The sequence below is a fragment of the Vanessa atalanta genome, chromosome 8 (genome assembly GCF_905147765.1).
Source record: "Vanessa atalanta chromosome 8, ilVanAtal1.2, whole genome shotgun sequence".
Classification (NCBI taxonomy): domain Eukaryota; kingdom Metazoa; phylum Arthropoda; class Insecta; order Lepidoptera; family Nymphalidae; genus Vanessa; species Vanessa atalanta.
This window is the reverse complement of record NC_061878.1, coordinates 5,340,523-5,360,291: the sequence shown is the minus strand read 5'-3', so window position 1 is coordinate 5,360,291 and position 19,769 is coordinate 5,340,523. Positions and strand designations below refer to the sequence as shown.

At 31.2% G+C, this 19,769-nt stretch overlaps 1 protein-coding gene across 1 annotated transcript in view; it reads right to left on the bottom strand.

Annotated features, from left to right (window-relative positions):
- LOC125065713 (sodium-independent sulfate anion transporter-like) overlaps positions 1–19,769 on the bottom strand; it is a 61,384-nt gene that overhangs the window by 33,383 nt on the left and 8,232 nt on the right. The window contains exons 5-7 of the mRNA XM_047673489.1: positions 16,209–16,383; positions 7,580–7,744; positions 397–558 (exon numbers count right to left, since the gene is read on the bottom strand). Coding sequence (XP_047529445.1) covers positions 397–558; positions 7,580–7,744; positions 16,209–16,383 — 502 coding nt within the window. The remainder of the gene's footprint in view (positions 1–396; positions 559–7,579; positions 7,745–16,208; positions 16,384–19,769) is intronic.

Sequence of the window (19,769 nt, the reverse complement as noted above, 5' to 3'; positions counted from 1 at the left end):
GTCGGTGCGACAGTAAACTATGCTGAAAACTTTTAGATTTATGGAGGACCAGCTCCCCGACTCGGCATCGCTGTTTCAAAGCGAAAACTGATAGCACTTGTGTTGACATGAAGAGTGATACGATTTATGAACTCACTATAATTACATCATTGTCTATTTAAAATAATAACATAGGAGAGACCATTACTATAAATTATATAATCTGGGTGTAGTAATATCGAAATCATGTAAAATATTAATTCTATTTTTCACCCCCGATCCTTGGACTTTTGTCGTATCCATATGATATTTGATTTAATTTTTAAATACGCCAATAATTCGTATCGGAAAATACGAAATAAAAGTTCTTTAGAATGTACAAATAAGTGAGCTAATTGAAAGAAAGATTATAAATACCAGTATAAAATCCAGCAGCAGGGGTTTTGACTCCCGACGCGTCGCTGACAGCGCTTCTGGTGAACGAACCGTTCACTGGAAAGGAGCGAAAGAAAGCGCCAATAATGTTGCAAGCGCCTAAAGCGACTATTTCTTGAGTGGCGTCCAAAGTCCTGCCTTTCGCTGAAATATATTGAGTTATCAACTTTCTTAAGTCATCGAGATAGGTTTTAATGTCGTTAGACGTTGAGCTTTTGACAGTTTATTATTATGAGACATTGAACGAAGCCAACGTTAGATGTGAAATTTATTGTAAATAATAAAAACCACAGAAAATATACAATAGATAAAATTGAAAAAACGTTTTTTAAATGAAATTAGTATAGGTATATATCAAATATATTTGTTTTATGAATGACTATTATATACGAAACTGATCTTTTATAACTTAATGTTATATTATTATAACTTATAATTAGTAAACATATATATATATATATCACAATAGATTCTCTTTTTATATAAAAATATTGTGTCTGACTGCCTCTTTGTTCTGGTGGCTAGACATAAGGCCGCAAATCCTGATATTTAAAGTAATTAGATTTTTCTTATCGAATTATTAATGTGTGGGAATAGAGAGTGCACACACTTGTGCGCTATTTCCTACAAAGTTAGAGTTTACACACCGTGATCAAAATCAGTCAGGGGGACATTATTGCCATTATCATATGTTGTGTCTTACAATTAACGATATTTTAAGGACTATCAACTCTTGTTTTGTAAGTACTTTAAATTCCAACAAGGCGATAAATTTATACATGTAATGTTTTTATGTTTTCATTGTCTCGTACAATTTTCGCACACACCGACAATATATAACCTTTTATAATATCTTAATAAAAATATTCTGCAACAACAATCGTATGACTTAGTTGCTATTTTTTTTAACCTAACGTTTTATATAAGTTTACTGTCTTCATGGAAAACCGACTTTTTAACAATGATATACATTTTTAATATATATATATCGAAAGAATGTGTATTGTTCAGTGTTAAAACCCCTTTTTTATTAAATCATTTAACATTAAAGCGTTAAAAATATTCAAATAAAAATAGTTACCGTACACCTCGTTAAAAAATTAATAATTATTTTAAAACTAAATACGTATTTTCAAATATACCGATGCAACCTGCAATATTACATGGATTAGAAATCCCTTTGTATTTTATCTATTCTATAACACAGCGCTATTGAAACGTGTCGGAAAATACAATAGTCTAAGCTTACTTTCAAACAGTGCCGTGAAAATTTATAGAGCAAAAACGCTCAGTAATCGATATTGTAAGTATTGCTATACAGCTGCATTTTTGCGTTATAAAAAGTAATTGCGTTAACATTTATGATATTTTAGTGTCGCAAATTACTATATAACTTTCGTTTGCATAAAGGCAAAAACGGATACTTTAAATATTGTGTTTTTTTTTTTAAATTGTAATTCATTTTTTAATATCGTGACGTTATGAAGTCAACGTCTTATAATGTCATTGCGACTCTAGCGATGGTAATTATACTGGATAACAACATACCCGTTATACAACGATATATTGGATATTAGTTAAATAACAAATGAATGACGAAAACCTATCGAAACTAATCTGCTTAATGTTATTATATAATTTCATTTAATTCGTCCATAGAAGCATACCTCTGTATAACATTAATTCCAGGGTGAATATTTAAAGCTTTAAAGCTAATAATTCAAATAATGGGACAGAGAAATTCCATCCATTTACATCAACTCGACTCACTTGGAAAACATGCAATGCATTTTAACCAAATTATTTCGCGCACGATTTATGTCACTGGCGTTACATACATACATGGATAATGACAGTTGCCATAAAAAGTAACACAGGTTCGCGTAACGACAGCTTGATACTGACTCCAAACAGCGACAATTATGTTATAAGCCTCATTACTATTTCATACAATATTCGCACCCTACTCTACTCATTCGAATTTTCTGGCACAGTGTGGGATTATTATAAGTTTATTTATGCGGTCGTATGTACATATGTAATTTATGTGACAATTACTGTAAATTTCGATAGTTTGTAACATTGGAATTTGTAACAGTGGAGAGGGCCGAATACTTTTTTAAAATATCAATAATTAATCTCATTTTCAAACAAACAAACTTGGTAACAAAATCTTGTATCATAATAAATTGTCAAAACACACTTAGTACTTAGTGAATGACACTGACCTACATTACGGTAAATCTTTTTGCATTCAGGTTTGGAGTGTGTATATACACTGCAATAAAAATTAAAAAAATGTAAAGAGCACCTTTTTACGGTGAATTTGTTAAATACAAAAACGTAGTACTCGCTCGTTACAGCTCTTCTTCTGTTGATGAGTGGAATATGAAAAGTAATCCATCTCGCTGAGCCACTGCGGGTTACTGCATATACACATCAAAATTTCTTCCGACTCATGCAGATTTTCTCACGTCTTCCTTCAGCGCTGAACACGAGGTGAATTGTTATGACGTATCAACGTTGTAACGATTAGTTTTTTCGGTTGCAATTTCGGTTTACTACATATAAATATTATTCCTACTTCATATTATATATTATATGAAAATATATCTGTTTGTTTGTTCTTCTTCCATAAATTAACGGATTGATAGAGAGCTTCAGAGTGTCATACTTTTACTGTCGGGACAATGTATGGAAACATAGCCACATTTAAAAACATCATTCAAATGATTCATAATTCATTGAAAATATATTATCAGAATATTTTTATATAATCAAAATAAGTACACGAGTTAAATGCGACGTATAGTCTCCGTAAAGATGAGATCAAAACTATGATAAAATATAAAAAAATTAGGAAATCCTTTACTTATTGGATAAATTCCGACTGCGGTTACTTAGGATAACGACTTCACGTTTTTAATTGCAATAAAATTATCGTTCAAACCACTTATACGTACACTACAAAGAAGCACCACTTAATTTTGCTTAAAGCTTTATAAATATAGCTATGAATATATAGTTAATATATAGGTATATAGTATAGTGACGTTAGAGAAGGATACGCTTCATATCTCAAGTGACGTCGCGTTCATTATTTTTAAGTACTTGTATCACAACTGCACTCTTAATCAAGTCTCATACGACTCTCAACTTCCCGCTCACAAATAACTATTTTATACAGTAAAATAAATACATTTAATTGGTCCTTGATAACCTGTCTACATGTATGTGTTTTTATTGCGCATAGGTTTGTAAATGTAGACTATTAAAAGACTTATATGTAAATAGAAAAAGTGTTATAATAGACGAAACGAAAGTCACAATTTCAAAACATTGTGACAATAAACTGATCTGTATCGAAAACGGCAATATTTTCAAAATGAAACTCGTATAAAATAAAATCAAAAATAGTTATTATTTATTTTAGAAAAGCTGGCGAACGAATGAACACATCCAGACAGGCGCTCACTAAACCTTACTGCATAATTTTTTATAACTATTTTCACCGATTTTACAAATTGTTTCGACTGATTTGTAAGGCCCGTAAAGTGCTGGGATCTTCTGCTGCACGCCTGGTATTTGAGAAGTGTGCCTTTGTGATGTGTAAACTAACGTAATACTACAGATTTATGGTAGTATTTATTTATTTATGGCATAGTTTCAACGACATCAAGCCGTGCAAACGTAAAACGTTACAATGACGTGACGTGAACTTTTACAAAGTGCAATGCTAGTTTCCACGACACGACGTCGCAACATTACACGATTTCCAGTCACGACATCGTAACATATTTTTGTCCAGTGTCTGGTCCGGTAATATTTTAGTTAAACAGTATCAAGTACACCCTCCACAATTTTTCATTTACATTCGCTTACTTCCTGGTAACTTTAGTTTGAATTATTTGACCAATCCTTATCAAAATAAATAAATAAAATATTAACTTTAAATACTTTTTGTTAATTTTTTTTTTTGTTGATGATGAATAGGTCCACTAACTCAGCAGAACAAAAATTACAAAAAAAAATTAAAATTCTTCTGGGACACTGATTTCAGAAATTCTCTTTATTTTACGTAATAAATAATAATTGTTTGTGTTTTATTTTATGTTTATCTTTTATTCTAAAATGATCAAACTATAACATTTACCAATACGATTATACGAGCTTCAATTTTAGGGCCGTAGGCATTAGCGCGTACATTATAGATAATTTAGCTATTATCGGGATGAGTAATTTTGTATACTTTGTCGCCCCATTATAACTTTACATCTGTTCAAAATTATTAGATACCAATTTAATATATTACCATCTAGCAGTTCCGACCCAGTCCCTGTGCACAGGCTAAATTAAGGTTTATATATATAAATATTTTGTGATAAAACAATCCATTTTAAGCGTTCAAATCTTGCTGGATTTTCTGACGTTTTAGAGGCATCTTCAAATATTTTAAATATCAAAGTTTTAGTACATCTCTTATAGCCTTTGTCTAGAGAGCGCACGGGTCAACAGTTTTCTCTTCGACTACGTTGACATAATGAGCTTATGTCAACTTCGCACCTATAAAAAATACGTGCTCTATGTTGCAGAGAAAATGTGTGAAGCATGCTAAGTCATACGATTTCTCTTCTACTAAGTATAAAAATAAATTAAGGTCTTACCATCGGCGATCACTTTGCCCATCATAATCAGTTTAATACTATAAAATAAGTAAACAAAATTAAGAAATATTTAATATTTATATACGGCGATAAAATTATTGAAAATCAAACAAATCACAGAATTATTGAACGATAGATTTTATTTTAATACGGAAATGGAAAATATTTATTAATTAGATAACAATAAAAAGTTAACAAAGTTGGTTCAGTATTTTTTTTTATAAATTTAGCTGAAGTAGTTATTCTATTAAAACGTTATGCTAGATCTAAATCAATGTCCAAAGACGAAAAGCTATATATTTTATTAACTCTTCTCGGGAATAAATGCTAGCCACTCCGATGGTGATGGATATATTCGTTGTATACCTTACAGTCACCTTATGAATATTGCAACGCTATGCAAAAGCTTGAATTTTATTACCATAGCTATTGCAAATAAAATTTGTTACGATTTTTGAATGCAAACGATAAACTGAATTTAACTAGATTGGATCGTTATGAGAATATTAAAAGTAACAACAATAGTACATTTTATTCTTGAATTAAATAAGTATCAATGAGTAAACTAGGAACTGGCTATGTGACTGGCCTATGCTGAGAATTTTATTTAGATTATGTCATGTTTACCAAATTTATCTCAGTGATTACATATGTGTAAATATATTATAGATAAATTAGCTAAAGTTTCATCAAAATTGTTTAATTTTTAATGGATAAATATTTCCCGTATCATATAATAAGCATTTAAGGGTTTATGTATCCTGTAACCTACAAATGGAGTACGTATACAAATATACGTAAGTTTATATAGTTTGAATAAAAAGTTGATACCATTAAAGTTGGATGTAGATGTAATAAAATATAACGTAACAACACGTTAAACAAACATAAAGGGAAATATATAGCTCTAGAACAAATAAAACACTTTAAAACAACGTAAACACAAGTCTACTTATTTTAGAATCTTCGGAATGTTCCAAGTTTTGTATATATCAGCATTAGATATTACTACGACAAATTGTTATTCGCCTATAAAAATATCGCAGCAGTAACTCCAGAGCGATGAACTATCTTAGACAATAAATATTCCACTGTTATGTGCACTACGTAGAATGTAATAAGGACTAGTTTTGTGTAAAGTGTGTGTATGTTTCGATCAAACTCAGAACATGTGCGCCTCGAGCTACTTTTAATGGAGTGTGTTGGTCATAATTCGTTTCTGCAATTTGAGTCACCTTTTCGCGCTCCGTATGCATTTTACCCGCTCTTTGTAAAACTATAATATGTTCTCTTTTAAGTTAACAAAAGAGGTACAGTAACTCTTTTAATACAACATGAAGGCACATTGAATATATTCAGAATTTTTGCCCACTCGTTTCAATTATATTTTTCTTTAAAGCCTGTTAACATAATTTATTAATTTAATTATATTTATTAAATAAAACTTAAAATAAAATTTGAGCCTCTTTAATCCCACGACGATTTATACGTCGCAAATAGGTTCCTATTTGATCTATACGCAACGATCATACACAATATTATACTTTATTGCCTTAGAAATAAGAACTAATTTATTCGATTCGCTGTACTACGTCTCATTACCGTTGTTAATTAGTAAGCATAACCAAAGACCACTCAAGTCGTTCCAAACGTTTTCATCGTTTACTCAACGTTACTTTACTCTTTTAACTTAAGACGACTTTCATGTTAAAAGTATTTTAAATTCAAAAGAAATTAAGAGCTCCGTAAGTTTATTTCATAATGTGAATGAGGCAAGAACAGAGAGAACGTATTGAAATCCCTATTTAACTAAACACTAATTAAAACAAATTATATTTATAGTAAGCATTTGCTAGTCTTTAAAATAAGGACACAATATTGTAGGTTAATAAACGTTGTACACAATTGTTAACCGTACGTTAACATTCAATCTCTCAGCATGTCATAACCTAACCAATCTAATCTTGGGCTCTTGATGTTAATATACAAACGTGTATAATGTTAATTCTGAGCTTAGTAATTAAGATCTATTTTAACAAGTCAATTGTTAAAAAGTAACATGTTTTAATTAAACATTTACTAGTATATAGTAATATACTCATTTGTACCAACTTGCTAAACAAAATCGATTCAAAATCGAGCGATATAAGATTAAGACACCGTCATGTACCAAAAGTTATATATTTTTTAAACAAATCTAACAAGCTATTAACTACATCTGTTGAGATATTCGCTATAACGCTACATCATGAATGACAATATAATTAAATTACATATATAATAGCTTTTATTGTATAGCTATGTACCGGAGGATATAAATGATTTCATCGTACATTCTTATCTAGATTTTCATACGTGTACCTTTTATTTATTTGCTTAAATTATTTTTTCTTTCTGCTTGTTTGTGTGCTTTATTAAATCATAAGATATTTATCTTCAAGGGATGTGCTTGCTAATTATATGATATTAGATATGTTAAATAAATAAATAGATGTACTTACAGAAAGCCTTCGCAATGGCAACGTTTGAAATGATACCAACGAGAGGGACCACCAGAAGTCCTGAGCCGAGGTGTGAGAACATCTCACCCGCGGAAACTGTCGTATTTCCAATCATAGTGTAGAATGGGGGAAGCTGTGGTTTCGGCAATCCCGGCGTTATATTACCTGCAAAGAAAATGAAGGATAATACTAACTATTCATTTGATTCATTCGATGTGACCCGGTGGATAGAACACGAGAATTATTTGCGAAGATTGTTGACAAAAATGCTGAGTTTTTAGTGCTGAATTTATTTATAACCATTTTTTTGCCACACAATATAGCATTATATCAGCATGGCTGAACTGTTTCAACCATGCTGATTTCATATAATGATTATCCTGATCCTTTTTAATAATAAAATTCACTTAAGGGATTTACTCTCTATTAAAGTTGAAAATTACGATCGCGTTTACAGTTGATTGCACTAACTACACTCTGGTTGTGTTCTATAACATATTTTAAGCACCAAAAAAAGTTTTACTTAAATAATTTATCTTATGTATTAATAGCATAAGCTGAGTTTTGTCCCAGTGATTATGGGACGACAGCTGCACATAAAATATCGGTTAAGGTTTCATTTTGAAGAGCTCCTGCCGTAGATGTGTAGAAAATCAAGGAGGATTCTCGATTGCGATTTACTAAATTGTTACGATTTAACTGAGAATAAATTTTAGAGAGCGGAAAAAAAGTTTCTAGGCCGCGTAGAAAGCGGCGGCTATGTCTGTATAAAAAATAAGAAATGTATATCGTGCGAACAGACGTCGTCAGCTTACAATGAAATTAAATTAAAAAAAAACATGTCATAGATTTCTAAATTTGTAAAAATCTGTTGAATAAACGAGAGATCTCAAGTGCGACCCACTAGTATTATATTAAATAAATAATATCACGAAAATACAGAGCTCAGAATTCAAGTATTTTAATATTCTCTTTAGCATTTAATCTTTATAATGTCGTAATATAATGCACAAATTAAAAGAACTAAAACTTCTTATAAAATTTATAGTACCGTATTTTAGAATTTATGAAATGTTTTTGTTAAAATATAGAAGCTTTTAACGAGACCTAAAAGCTCATACTTAGGTAGCTCTAAGACTAATTTTTAATATATAATTGGTGGTAGGGTTTTGCAAGCCCGCCTCGTCATATAATCTACTCAGGCCGAAGAACTTGCTACAGTTGTATTTCGATTTAAAGGTTGAGTTGAAACATCTCTGTTCTCTAGTTACATTACATTTACATTAACAGCTTGTAAATTTCCCACTGCTGGGCTAGGGACTGCTTTGGAGCATATTCTAACAGGCTGCTCCGATGCGGTTTGGTTAGGTTAGGTTAGATTACACACGTGGCAGAATTTCGTTAAAATTAGACACATACAGGTTTCCTCACGATGTTTTCCTTTACTGCCGAGCACGAGATGAACAACAAACACAAATTCAGTGGCGCTTGCCTGGGTTTGAACCCGAAGTCATCGGTTAAGCTGCATGCGTTCTAACCAAAGGACCATCTAAGCTAGTTCCCTAGTTATGGAGGCGCAATTGCGATATACGCAATGGTTAAAATTTCTTATGGCGCCAATGTCTATGGGCACTGGTGATTAGTTCAGGTCGCCCATCTGCACTTCTGCCTACTTATATTGCAAAATTAAAAAACTAGGTAAAATAAGTTATAACGTATGATTAACCTTTCCATTACAATGCTACATGACAGTTTGTTATGTCACAATCACGACGACTGTGACGTTGTATACAGCACCTTTCACAACACATATAAAATAAAAACATTAATTGTTAAAAGATGACAAAAACCGCTTTTTATTATTTTTTAAAGGTTTTAATAAAGTATACTTCTTGGTGGTTATTGATAATTCTTTATCGTGTTAGTACTGACGTTGAATCTCACTACTCCAAATAAAATATACGAATATTTCAGTATAAATGGAATAAATGTACCAAGCCGATTGCAAAGTTTCGATCTATTAATCAAATGAAAAACAAAATGTAATGGTCTGTAAATATCTATAAGATTCTATTTCCTACAGGCGGATATGCGCTCCATTATTTATATGACAAATGTACAATCTATACGACCGCTATAATATGAATAAATATAGAAAAATCTTATTCAATTTGAACCATTCCGTGCGTTATTTGAGCCGATATGGCCCAGTTTTTAAAACAAGTGATCCTTAACCAAATACTGCAGGTTCAAGCCCGGGTGAACTCTATAGAATTTTCATATGTTTTTTTGGTGTTTATATTCGTTTCATGCTCAAACTAAATATATCAGATGAAATTCTGCCCAATTTGACACCATCCGCTTTGAAGGATCATGGTGAAATAAACTCTAAGCCTTCCCCGAAAGAGTAAAGGTTTTATAGGTTGTTACTCTTTTATTACTTTAGGTTATTCGATCGATTTCATTGAAAACATATAGTTTGTGTGAGGTTATGACTAGTCAAACTATTATCGTCTTTTTGACAGACTTTGAAACAATACTAATTAGTATGGTAATTGTTGTATAAATAACTGCAGTATCAATAATCAAAACTTAATTATGTATTCTTAATATTATAATTATAAGTCGAATTAACTTTTGAGTAAAGACTTTTTTACCGGAAACTTACACAGCAGACACAAATTATACTCGAAACGTATAAGAAATTATTCTGGTACAATTTAGCAAAGAAATATATTAAGAAGAACTCGAATATCTTTGAGATATATTTTTGTTACACAACATCTATTTCTTGAAGACATTTTATAAAATCAATTATTCTTTCATATCAAAAGAATCAATCACGCGGAAATTATACAAACACCTTTACAACGTACTTGTTAATATTACATTTATTTATAAACTTCAAGTACGTCAAGTATTTAAGTAAAGAAATAAACGCATACTTGGAAATATACAGAGATATGCAGTAGTTGTTATATTATATATATATGTGTGTCGTTATATAGTATATCTGTCTGAGATTAAAAACTGTTTGACACATAATTTTAGACAACAGCATTCAAACGATCGCCCTGACCTCCTACTAATATTATAAATAGGTATAATTTCTTCCTCTGAATGTAATGGGGTAATCTACGGAATTAATGATCTAATTCTAAAAGAAAATTCACTGATAATATATAAAGAGCTATATTAGTCCTGAGTGCTATAGGGTATTAAATATATTCATATCGTATAATTTTCTTTCTTAATATACCACACGAGTGGTGTATATATGTATGTATGTGTATATTCACCATAATTATAAAATGTATCGAAATTGAAATCTGGCTATAAGTTGTATATCGTTTAGCTCACGTTTATATGTTTATATTTATACATGTGTTATCGTTACGTCACGTGTTCGGGTTGATTAGACTAAAATCAATCCGTCACCTTTAACTTATGAGTCTAAATTGCTTGCCTTTATAAATTCAATATTCAAATATGATTACACTATAACAGCAATAACATAAATGTGGGATATGTAATTGAAAGAAGATTTTTTTTTTATATTTACATACTAAATTTCGAATACTTCATCTTCCTCCTCCGATTACGCCTAATACTTATTAGTAGTGGATTTAAGTTAGACTATAAACAAACTTCCATAGGTGTAGATGAAGCATTATACACTATTATAACTTGTTAGCATACTTAACGAGAACTTGTACGTAATTTAAAGAACACAACGCGGTAATGTTTTACATCAAAATGCAATTGATCACGTAGCACTTGTACAAGAAGCAAAATAACTTCGCAGAATGTGAACATAATATATCACAGTTATGTGACAGCTCGGTGCAGCTCTTGAATCAAACCGTAAATAATTTTTAACATCTGGTTGCCATTTTTCTTGTACTGAAATAACGTCATATATCAACTGATTTTACATAACACTTAAACTTCTGAATGCTAGAGAAAGTTTAGTTTACACATCGAGCGTAGAATATAGATTGCGATTAAAGTTTTATATACAACAATAATTTCTATGTATTTCTACGTACTATACGTAGGTACAGTAAAGTAAAAGTTTACGAATGTTCCACTGCTTAGCACATGTGACAAATTTTATCTAACACATGGAAATTTTACACGGAGTAAAGCTTCTTCCCCACTGAACATGAGATTAATAAAATTATAAACAAGAATTAAGAATATGAATATTCAGATAAAACCCGAACGATTTGAATCACATGCACTAGCCACTGGGCCATATTAGCTCTGTAGGAACTTCATACATGTAAGCACATAAGAAGGAAGGAACATTTAAATGTGTAAGATGTGAAAAAGTTAATCACACGAATAAAATATTTAATTTTTAATCTGCTGAAATATAACAACGATTCTATTAAATCCTTTTTTCTCAATGACATCGTAGTAAAACAAAAAGTTTTTACTGTTTTTTGCTTTTACCTTGAACTGGGTAATTACTCAAAACAATTACAGACAATTTCAATCGACTAATCGGTCTCGTAAAGACCACAGTTTTAAATACAACTCCAAAGAAAAATAGAAGACCTAGTTCTATCTATAATTGGTTATCAATTTTTAAATAAAGAACTATATATCTGTCTGTGTCTACATAAGATTAATAAAATCTTCATTGGTACTGGCCATAGTAAAAAAACCTATACCGAATTATAATTATATACATTATGAAAAAAAACGTTCTATACTGGAGATTATATAAATTAACTAGGGTTCCCCGGAAAAACTGTTACCCCTTTATATTTAAAGTCCACGCAAATATAGTCATGTGGCCACATGATACTTGTACTATGTGCTACATTAAACGTAGGCACTAGCCCATCATAGTTTGTGATGAACGCAACTGAGTGTGAATATAGGATAATATGAAGCTATAAATTCAGAAGATACAATCGAAATAGATCACCACAATGCAGCAACTTGCAACAGCACTAAATCGCCGGACGTGTCATACTTTTGTTGATAAATTGTTACATCCGCCTTATTATAGGCTACGACCATTAAAGAGCTTATTTAATATCTGTTCTCCCGCTTATATTCGTACATAGCTAAAGATCTACTTTGTTACATATAACGGTATGCAGCTGACTACGCCTTTACACGACTAGCAGCACCTAATGTAACATTATCGCCGATATACGAGGTGGCACATAAGGCGCCACTTTTGTAAGGTTTTGCTGAATTGCTTTGTGGTTCTTGTAAGAGTGTAATAAAAGTGAATTTTATTTTATAAAATATTTAGTTCTTGCTACTTTGTCTAACTTTATATTATTAAAATGTATCAAATAATTCGCCCAGTGTTCGCCCAGTCATCGATTACGATCATAATCATTATTGACAAATAAAATTTTCATGTTCCCAAAAATATTTGCTGAATTGATTTGCCTTTGCCATAGGAAAGAAAAAAACTAAAACACTTTTTATAATATATATAGACTCTAAGGGCAAATATTAATAATATTACTAGTTATATTATCTTTATTTCACATATCATATAAACAATTGATATTCTAAAGTGATTGAACCAATCTCTATTAATATTATAGATGCAAAGTAACTCGGTCAGTCTGTCTGTTACGCTTTCACAACTTAACTACTGAACCGCACTTAATAAAATTTAGTACAAAGCAAGCATAAACTTCAGGGAAGAACATATACTTTGACTTTTTTTGAGCCTAAAACTTACGGCCCTTAACACGCGGTCGAAATTACGTGCAAAAACTAGTGTAGTTATATTTTATAATTAGGTCTTTCAAGTACTGTTACATATATAACCTCGACCAATGGAATCTAAATAATCATGTCCTTTGTGTATATAATTGAATTGCCTAACTGTGCATGTAAACCTAAACACCAGTACAAAGTATTGCTATTTGCCAGCATAACACATTCATCTCAATAAAAATAAAACCATATAATTTATTTAATAGTCATTATTTGTTCCTATTCGTCAAATTAATATCATTAATAGATAATTTATTAAAGTAATTGAAATTAATTTCATTTGGTGAAGGTCGCGGGATGCCGCTGGTTGCGGGCTGCACAAGACCGGTCGTTGTGGCGATCTTTGAGGGAGGCCTATGTCCAACAGTGGACGTCCTTCGGCTGAGAGAGAGAGAGAGAGAGAGAGAGAGAGAGAGAGAGAGAAAGTAATTGATAACGATGATTAAAATAAATTATGCAGTCACAAACACTTAAGCCTATACAATTACACCGTACATAATAACATTGAGCATTTTGATAGGATCAGTCAATATAAATGTCAATGTAATCGTCTTTGGATAAACACGAAAAGTAATTATAAGCTTATTAGTTAAAATAACGTTACTACACAACACAAGATCATATAAATGTTAAAAAAGTACAGTTAGTATTTGTTTACTTTGGGGCCTGATATATTTATATTCAATTAAATTGTATTTGAATCACGTAAATGTAAATAAAATTAAGCAAAAAAAGTATTTATTTAGTTTCTTGCCAGATCTGCGGATCGTCTCAGGAGAATCTACCTTCGAAACCAGTAATATCTTTAGATCACTATATTATAAAAACAAAGTCTGCCATCGTCGCGTCTGTCTGTCTGAATGCGATAGATTAAAAGCTACCGAAAGCATTTTCATGTGGCTTTTTCCATTTTAATGTAATTCATGATGTATAGTTGACTGACATTTTGTGGAAATTGACTAAATTCAACGATGACTATTAAAGACGTCGGAAAAAATAATAGTGTCTGATGGGTAGCTTAATATAATCCTGTATAATTATAATTCAAAAGTTCTTATAAAAACCTACTTAAATGTACTATAATGTACTATGTACAATAATTAAAATCGTCCCAATAATTACTAAGTACCTTTAAAATTTACTATAGAGAAATTTCCCTAATCATTTGTAAATCAAAAGTGTCAAACTGACCATAAATAATAGTAGAGTTACGAACTGAAACTGTCAAAAGCCATTTATCATAATTTACGAGGACCATAAATTTATCACATCTCATTAAATAAATCAAATGAGGATTATATGATTATTCAAGTTCTTTGGTAAGTGGGTACCCCTCACCAAATATATTATAAGTGCAGTTAAGGGAATTCATAACACTAAAATGTTTTGAGTCTGTTTAACATTACATTTATTAACTAAACAATTACATGACAAAGTTTACATAAGTAACTTTTGACGTTTATGAGGAAGATATTTGAAAACTTTTGATAGTGTACCTATTTGTTTGTATTCAATCAAAACACTTTAATCCCTTACAAGTATCTTTAATCCCTAACCTTTAATCCCTAACATAACTCTAACTTTTATCCCTTACAAGAAATGTGATGTTAAGGTTTTTAAAAGTATAAATGAAGTCTGTCAATTATGATAGAATACCATATTGTTCAGAAGCCTTTATAAAATATAGTTGTAGCTAGTGACTATTGTAATTTGATTACTCTAACTACTTAATGTAAACATAAACGTAAGTCTCAACGAAAATATGCAAAATTTTAACTGAAACGGATGAATACTATCCGAACGATGCGAAGAGAGACATGAATTTATTAATTAATTTATACACTTTGAGTAATAATATAATTTCAACGAAGAAGGAAAACGAGTCGTATTATGTTTGATTCAAAGACCAGAAATACAATTTGAATAAAGATTGTCCGTCTGTTGTTGCACGCAGCACCCGGAAATTACTGAAACTATATTGTTTGCGTTTCTCCTGTGTCCACAAACTCAGCGGAATATAAAGTTTTTTCAAAAAGATTTTCTAACTCTTTATTCAAAATAGACGTGACTCAATTTACCAAATCAGCAGCTTCATGTAAGGAATATAACAATTAGTAAAATGATGTATGTCAAATTGTAATTCGACAGTACACCAGAAGTATATCGTATCAGAGTAAGTTTAGTCTAAGCTAAATGACTATGTAGTAATAATAGTTACTAGTAGTACTAGTAATAGTAGTTAATTACGACTAAGAACTCAATAGTGATGGCAACACAATTTATACAAACATTTTTTTTTTCCAAAAATAGAATAAAGCAATGCCCCAAATTAATTAAGGAATTACCAATATTCATATTTACGACAATAGCCCAAGGGTGATCTATCCTGCGACTTTTAACATCGATCAGATTTAATTCGATCAGTTTCAAGCATAATGACCATAGACCACTAACGTATATAACGTCATCATGCTCATGTCATGCATTCACTTAGTGGTCTATGGTCATCATGCTCATGTCATGCATGCAGACGCATGTATGACATGTGCATCGAAGATTAATTCATATGTTCCGGTCTCATAGTCCTTCTGAAGCATGTAGTGAATTCCTCGATAAATAGGCGAAACCCGTATTATTTAATTGGAAGATATAAGTCCATATTTTAGACACCGGATGAAATAATTATATAAATTGATGACTGTTCTTTAATACGCCAAAACGCAGGTACGATCGATATTAATATTACTTGTGAATAGATATCACCGTAAAACCTGAGTGTTATAAGTTTCATTTTAATAACATTTAAGTAGAAAGTTCGTGATAATATTTAATAACTTAAAATATAAATTCTGTATCAAAAATAGCGGCTCACCAGTAAGTATCAAAGGATTATCTTTGTCTTCGTGCACGAAGAAGGCCACAACAGACGCGATCACGACGATAATGGCGTTCCGCGAAACGCCCGCGAACCAAAGGCTGCGTTGTAGTACAAGTATGCGTCCACTCTTCTCGTCTTGTGGATCTTTCAAACGAATATCCTTTAGAGCCTAGAACATTTTATTAAGACGGTTAAAGCATAATAAAAAAAATCGCTAAAAAGTTCTTAATTTTAAGTTCGGATTTTTTTCTTTTATACATCATATTTATTATAAACACAGTACACCAACATCGGGAAAAATATTTATGGTGGCCACTTACCATAAGGTGACCCTTTTGCCAGATCATGGCTATTCCACCCATAATAGTCAAAATATATAGATATTATGTGCCCACTATCATTTTTTTATATAAAAATCGGTAGGTAGACATACAAATAGTCCACCTGATGATAAGTGGACCGCCCATAGACATTAGCGCTGTTCGAAATATTAACGGTCAATTTTAAGAGCTAAGATGTTATGTCCCTTATGACTGAAATTACTTTCACTCTCCCTTTAAACCGGAAAACAATAATACTAAATATTGCTGTTTGGCAGAAGAATATCTGAAAAGTAGGACGATCCTACCCAGCCATTCACAAAGCACCAAAAGAATACCATAGTATGTAGCGTATACTCATAAGTTTAACAAATTGCTATATATTTACATCCAAATTCAATGCAAACGATAGCACGTAACTACTATAAAACTTATATATAAACCTCGGTTTATATAAAAGTCTATAAAATTATATGACGTGGCGAAGAAATGCTTTAACGAGTAAAGGCGCGACCTAGTTCTATTCGACGTATTTCAGTCATCTTTGTTGAACAATTACCTTAAATAACTACAAATATATTTTTAATTATATACATAATACATAAATCACATTACATATGTAAAACATCTAGCGTAATATAATTAAAACGACTGCATAGAGCATAATGTTTTTAGTTAAGCTTAAATATTTAGTAACGAACTAAATCCGGATTTACCATACGTAGCAAATATTAACTAATTAAAACAGTGTACACGCGCTCTTACTCGCACCGCTAGAATATTCCGTTCATTGTATGGCAATCTGTGACAGCTGTTACAGGTTTAGGGGCACAATGCTCTAGGTAATTTATGATTCCATATTACCGATGAGAGTTACATTGCGAATATTTGATTGTAGTACTGCTGAACGCTTATTATTATGGAATAAGTATAATTTATCATTTAGTAATAAAATCTAAGTCCTTGTTCATTGTTGATATAACATTTTTGTATTAATCCTTATTAAATCCGCTATTGACGCTTCAATCTATATAATTCGATCAGTTATGAACATAGCACGGAGATTATTTACCACTTAAGTTATGTATCGAGGAGTAATCGACATGTTTCGGTTCCGTAGTCTATCCAAAGCATGTCGTGAATTCCTCGATGGATAGATGAAACCCTTGTATTATAATAAGCACGTAAATATGTTGTTTAATCCTGGATGGATAGATGAAACCCTAGAGTTATTTAATTGTAAAAAGTATATATTTTATATACAACCGGATAAAAGAATTCTCTGAATTGATGACGATCGGTTCGATCAGGCACAATCGGCTTTTTTAACATTTTTGTAGGTAGGTTTTTGTTTCCTTGGAGAAGGTCTGTAGCTTATTCCACCATGATTCTACAGTGCGGGTTAGTGGATACCTATGTTCCAGAATGCAGGTTCCTTGTAACATCAGGTTTCCATCTCAAGTCTCAAATGTTAATTCGACCTTCTAAAGGGGATATTTTTTCTTTATAATAAAAGTCCTCATATACTTTAATACGGTAGTAGCTTTAAATTTAATTTGATCCTTTAAATGACGATTCCAAAACCAATTTGAATTAAGTTAACCCCTAGCAATTCATTTGTAAATTGCATAAATTAATAACATCTGAAGAAATATTAACTTTCAAACATCACACTGAAACACAGTAAAGCACTAGAGACATCCCTGTTACGTATTCAAGCAAAGTTCTGAACCGACGTGGCAATACAAGTTCACAAAGTTGTTGCCATAACAATAATCCGGAAAGAGCAAGAGCAATTACTTTTTATTCGTGTTGCAACACAGATATTTGCACGGAACTAAAATCATTATAAAATGGCATAAGAGTACAGTTCAAAAATGTATCTATAATACGCGCTATATTTGTAAATCCAACCAACTATTAATATACATAGTATTTACTTTTCATATAAAATAAGAATAAAATACCATTACCCGGGTTATTACAAATGTACGAATATACTTGAAATACAACGCCACTTCCAGTAAGGACGTGATCGGTGATACAACGAAGTTATTAAGTGGAGTCGGGGAATTGAGATGTAACCAGTTGTAAAACTAGTGTCTACAAACAATGGAACGGGCAATTATAGTCCTCGACAGAGTTTAATATGTGTCGGAATTAGCCAATGCGGAATTGGTATTGCGTTTAGTTCACAAATGCCTTTATATTGTTCTAGTGATCTGCGAATAACTCTCCATTTATAAAATAAGTTAATTTATCGTCTTCGTATTTTAAAACTAATTATATACTAATTAATGTATTCATTGTTTTTCATGAACTATAAAAGAGTAATATGTATATAAATATATATGTATATATACCTAATATGTTTAGAAAATTCTAGTTTTGGAGTTTATCAATAATTTGTGATTATTATTTAAAAAACTGCTTTAGCTTTTTTTTTAGCCCATTTCAAAGTCATTTAAATATAAACCCACGGTCGTATTAGATGTAGGATAATACTAAGAAAACTCGACAAGCAACTAAACGCTTAAAGATTTTATATTTTATTCTTATTAATAACAAATAATAACATTTCAATTCATATACAATATACATTACAAATGATTCATACTTTAATGAATATCTACTAAACCACTAATATTATCTATACAATGATATCTATAGAATTCATTATCGTGTCTGTTGATGATATTTTTTAACATTAATGTTTCAAAACAAAACCATTCAACTCGGAAATATAAATTCGCGTTCATTCGTATATATATTTAGAGAAATTTTATTGATATATGAATAGACTCTTCACAATCTAGTTCAGCCACAGCAAAAAAGCTCGTATTATTATACAAACACTGGCACTTTCTACGACTTCAATCTCATAATCGAATGGGATGGCAATCCGACACAACAAGTGAATTAACAGGGCCGAACACATTACTTGCTTTCCTAGGGATGAAAGCGTAACACTAACAACTTCCTTTTTCAAGCATGGTATCATTATTCAAGTATGGTGAAATAGCTTTTTACTGACCCGACTCGGTTTTTGAACCCAGAACATAGGGATTTGTAACTTTATAATCTAACAACTAGACCACGAGGCAGTTACATTATGTAATTAGTTAGCGTCCCAACGACAAGGACAGTTTCAAATACGTCTGAGAAAACATTAGCTAACAATGTACCGGTAGTGAGTAGTTTATGTCAATTACGGAATTTAACTATCACGATTACG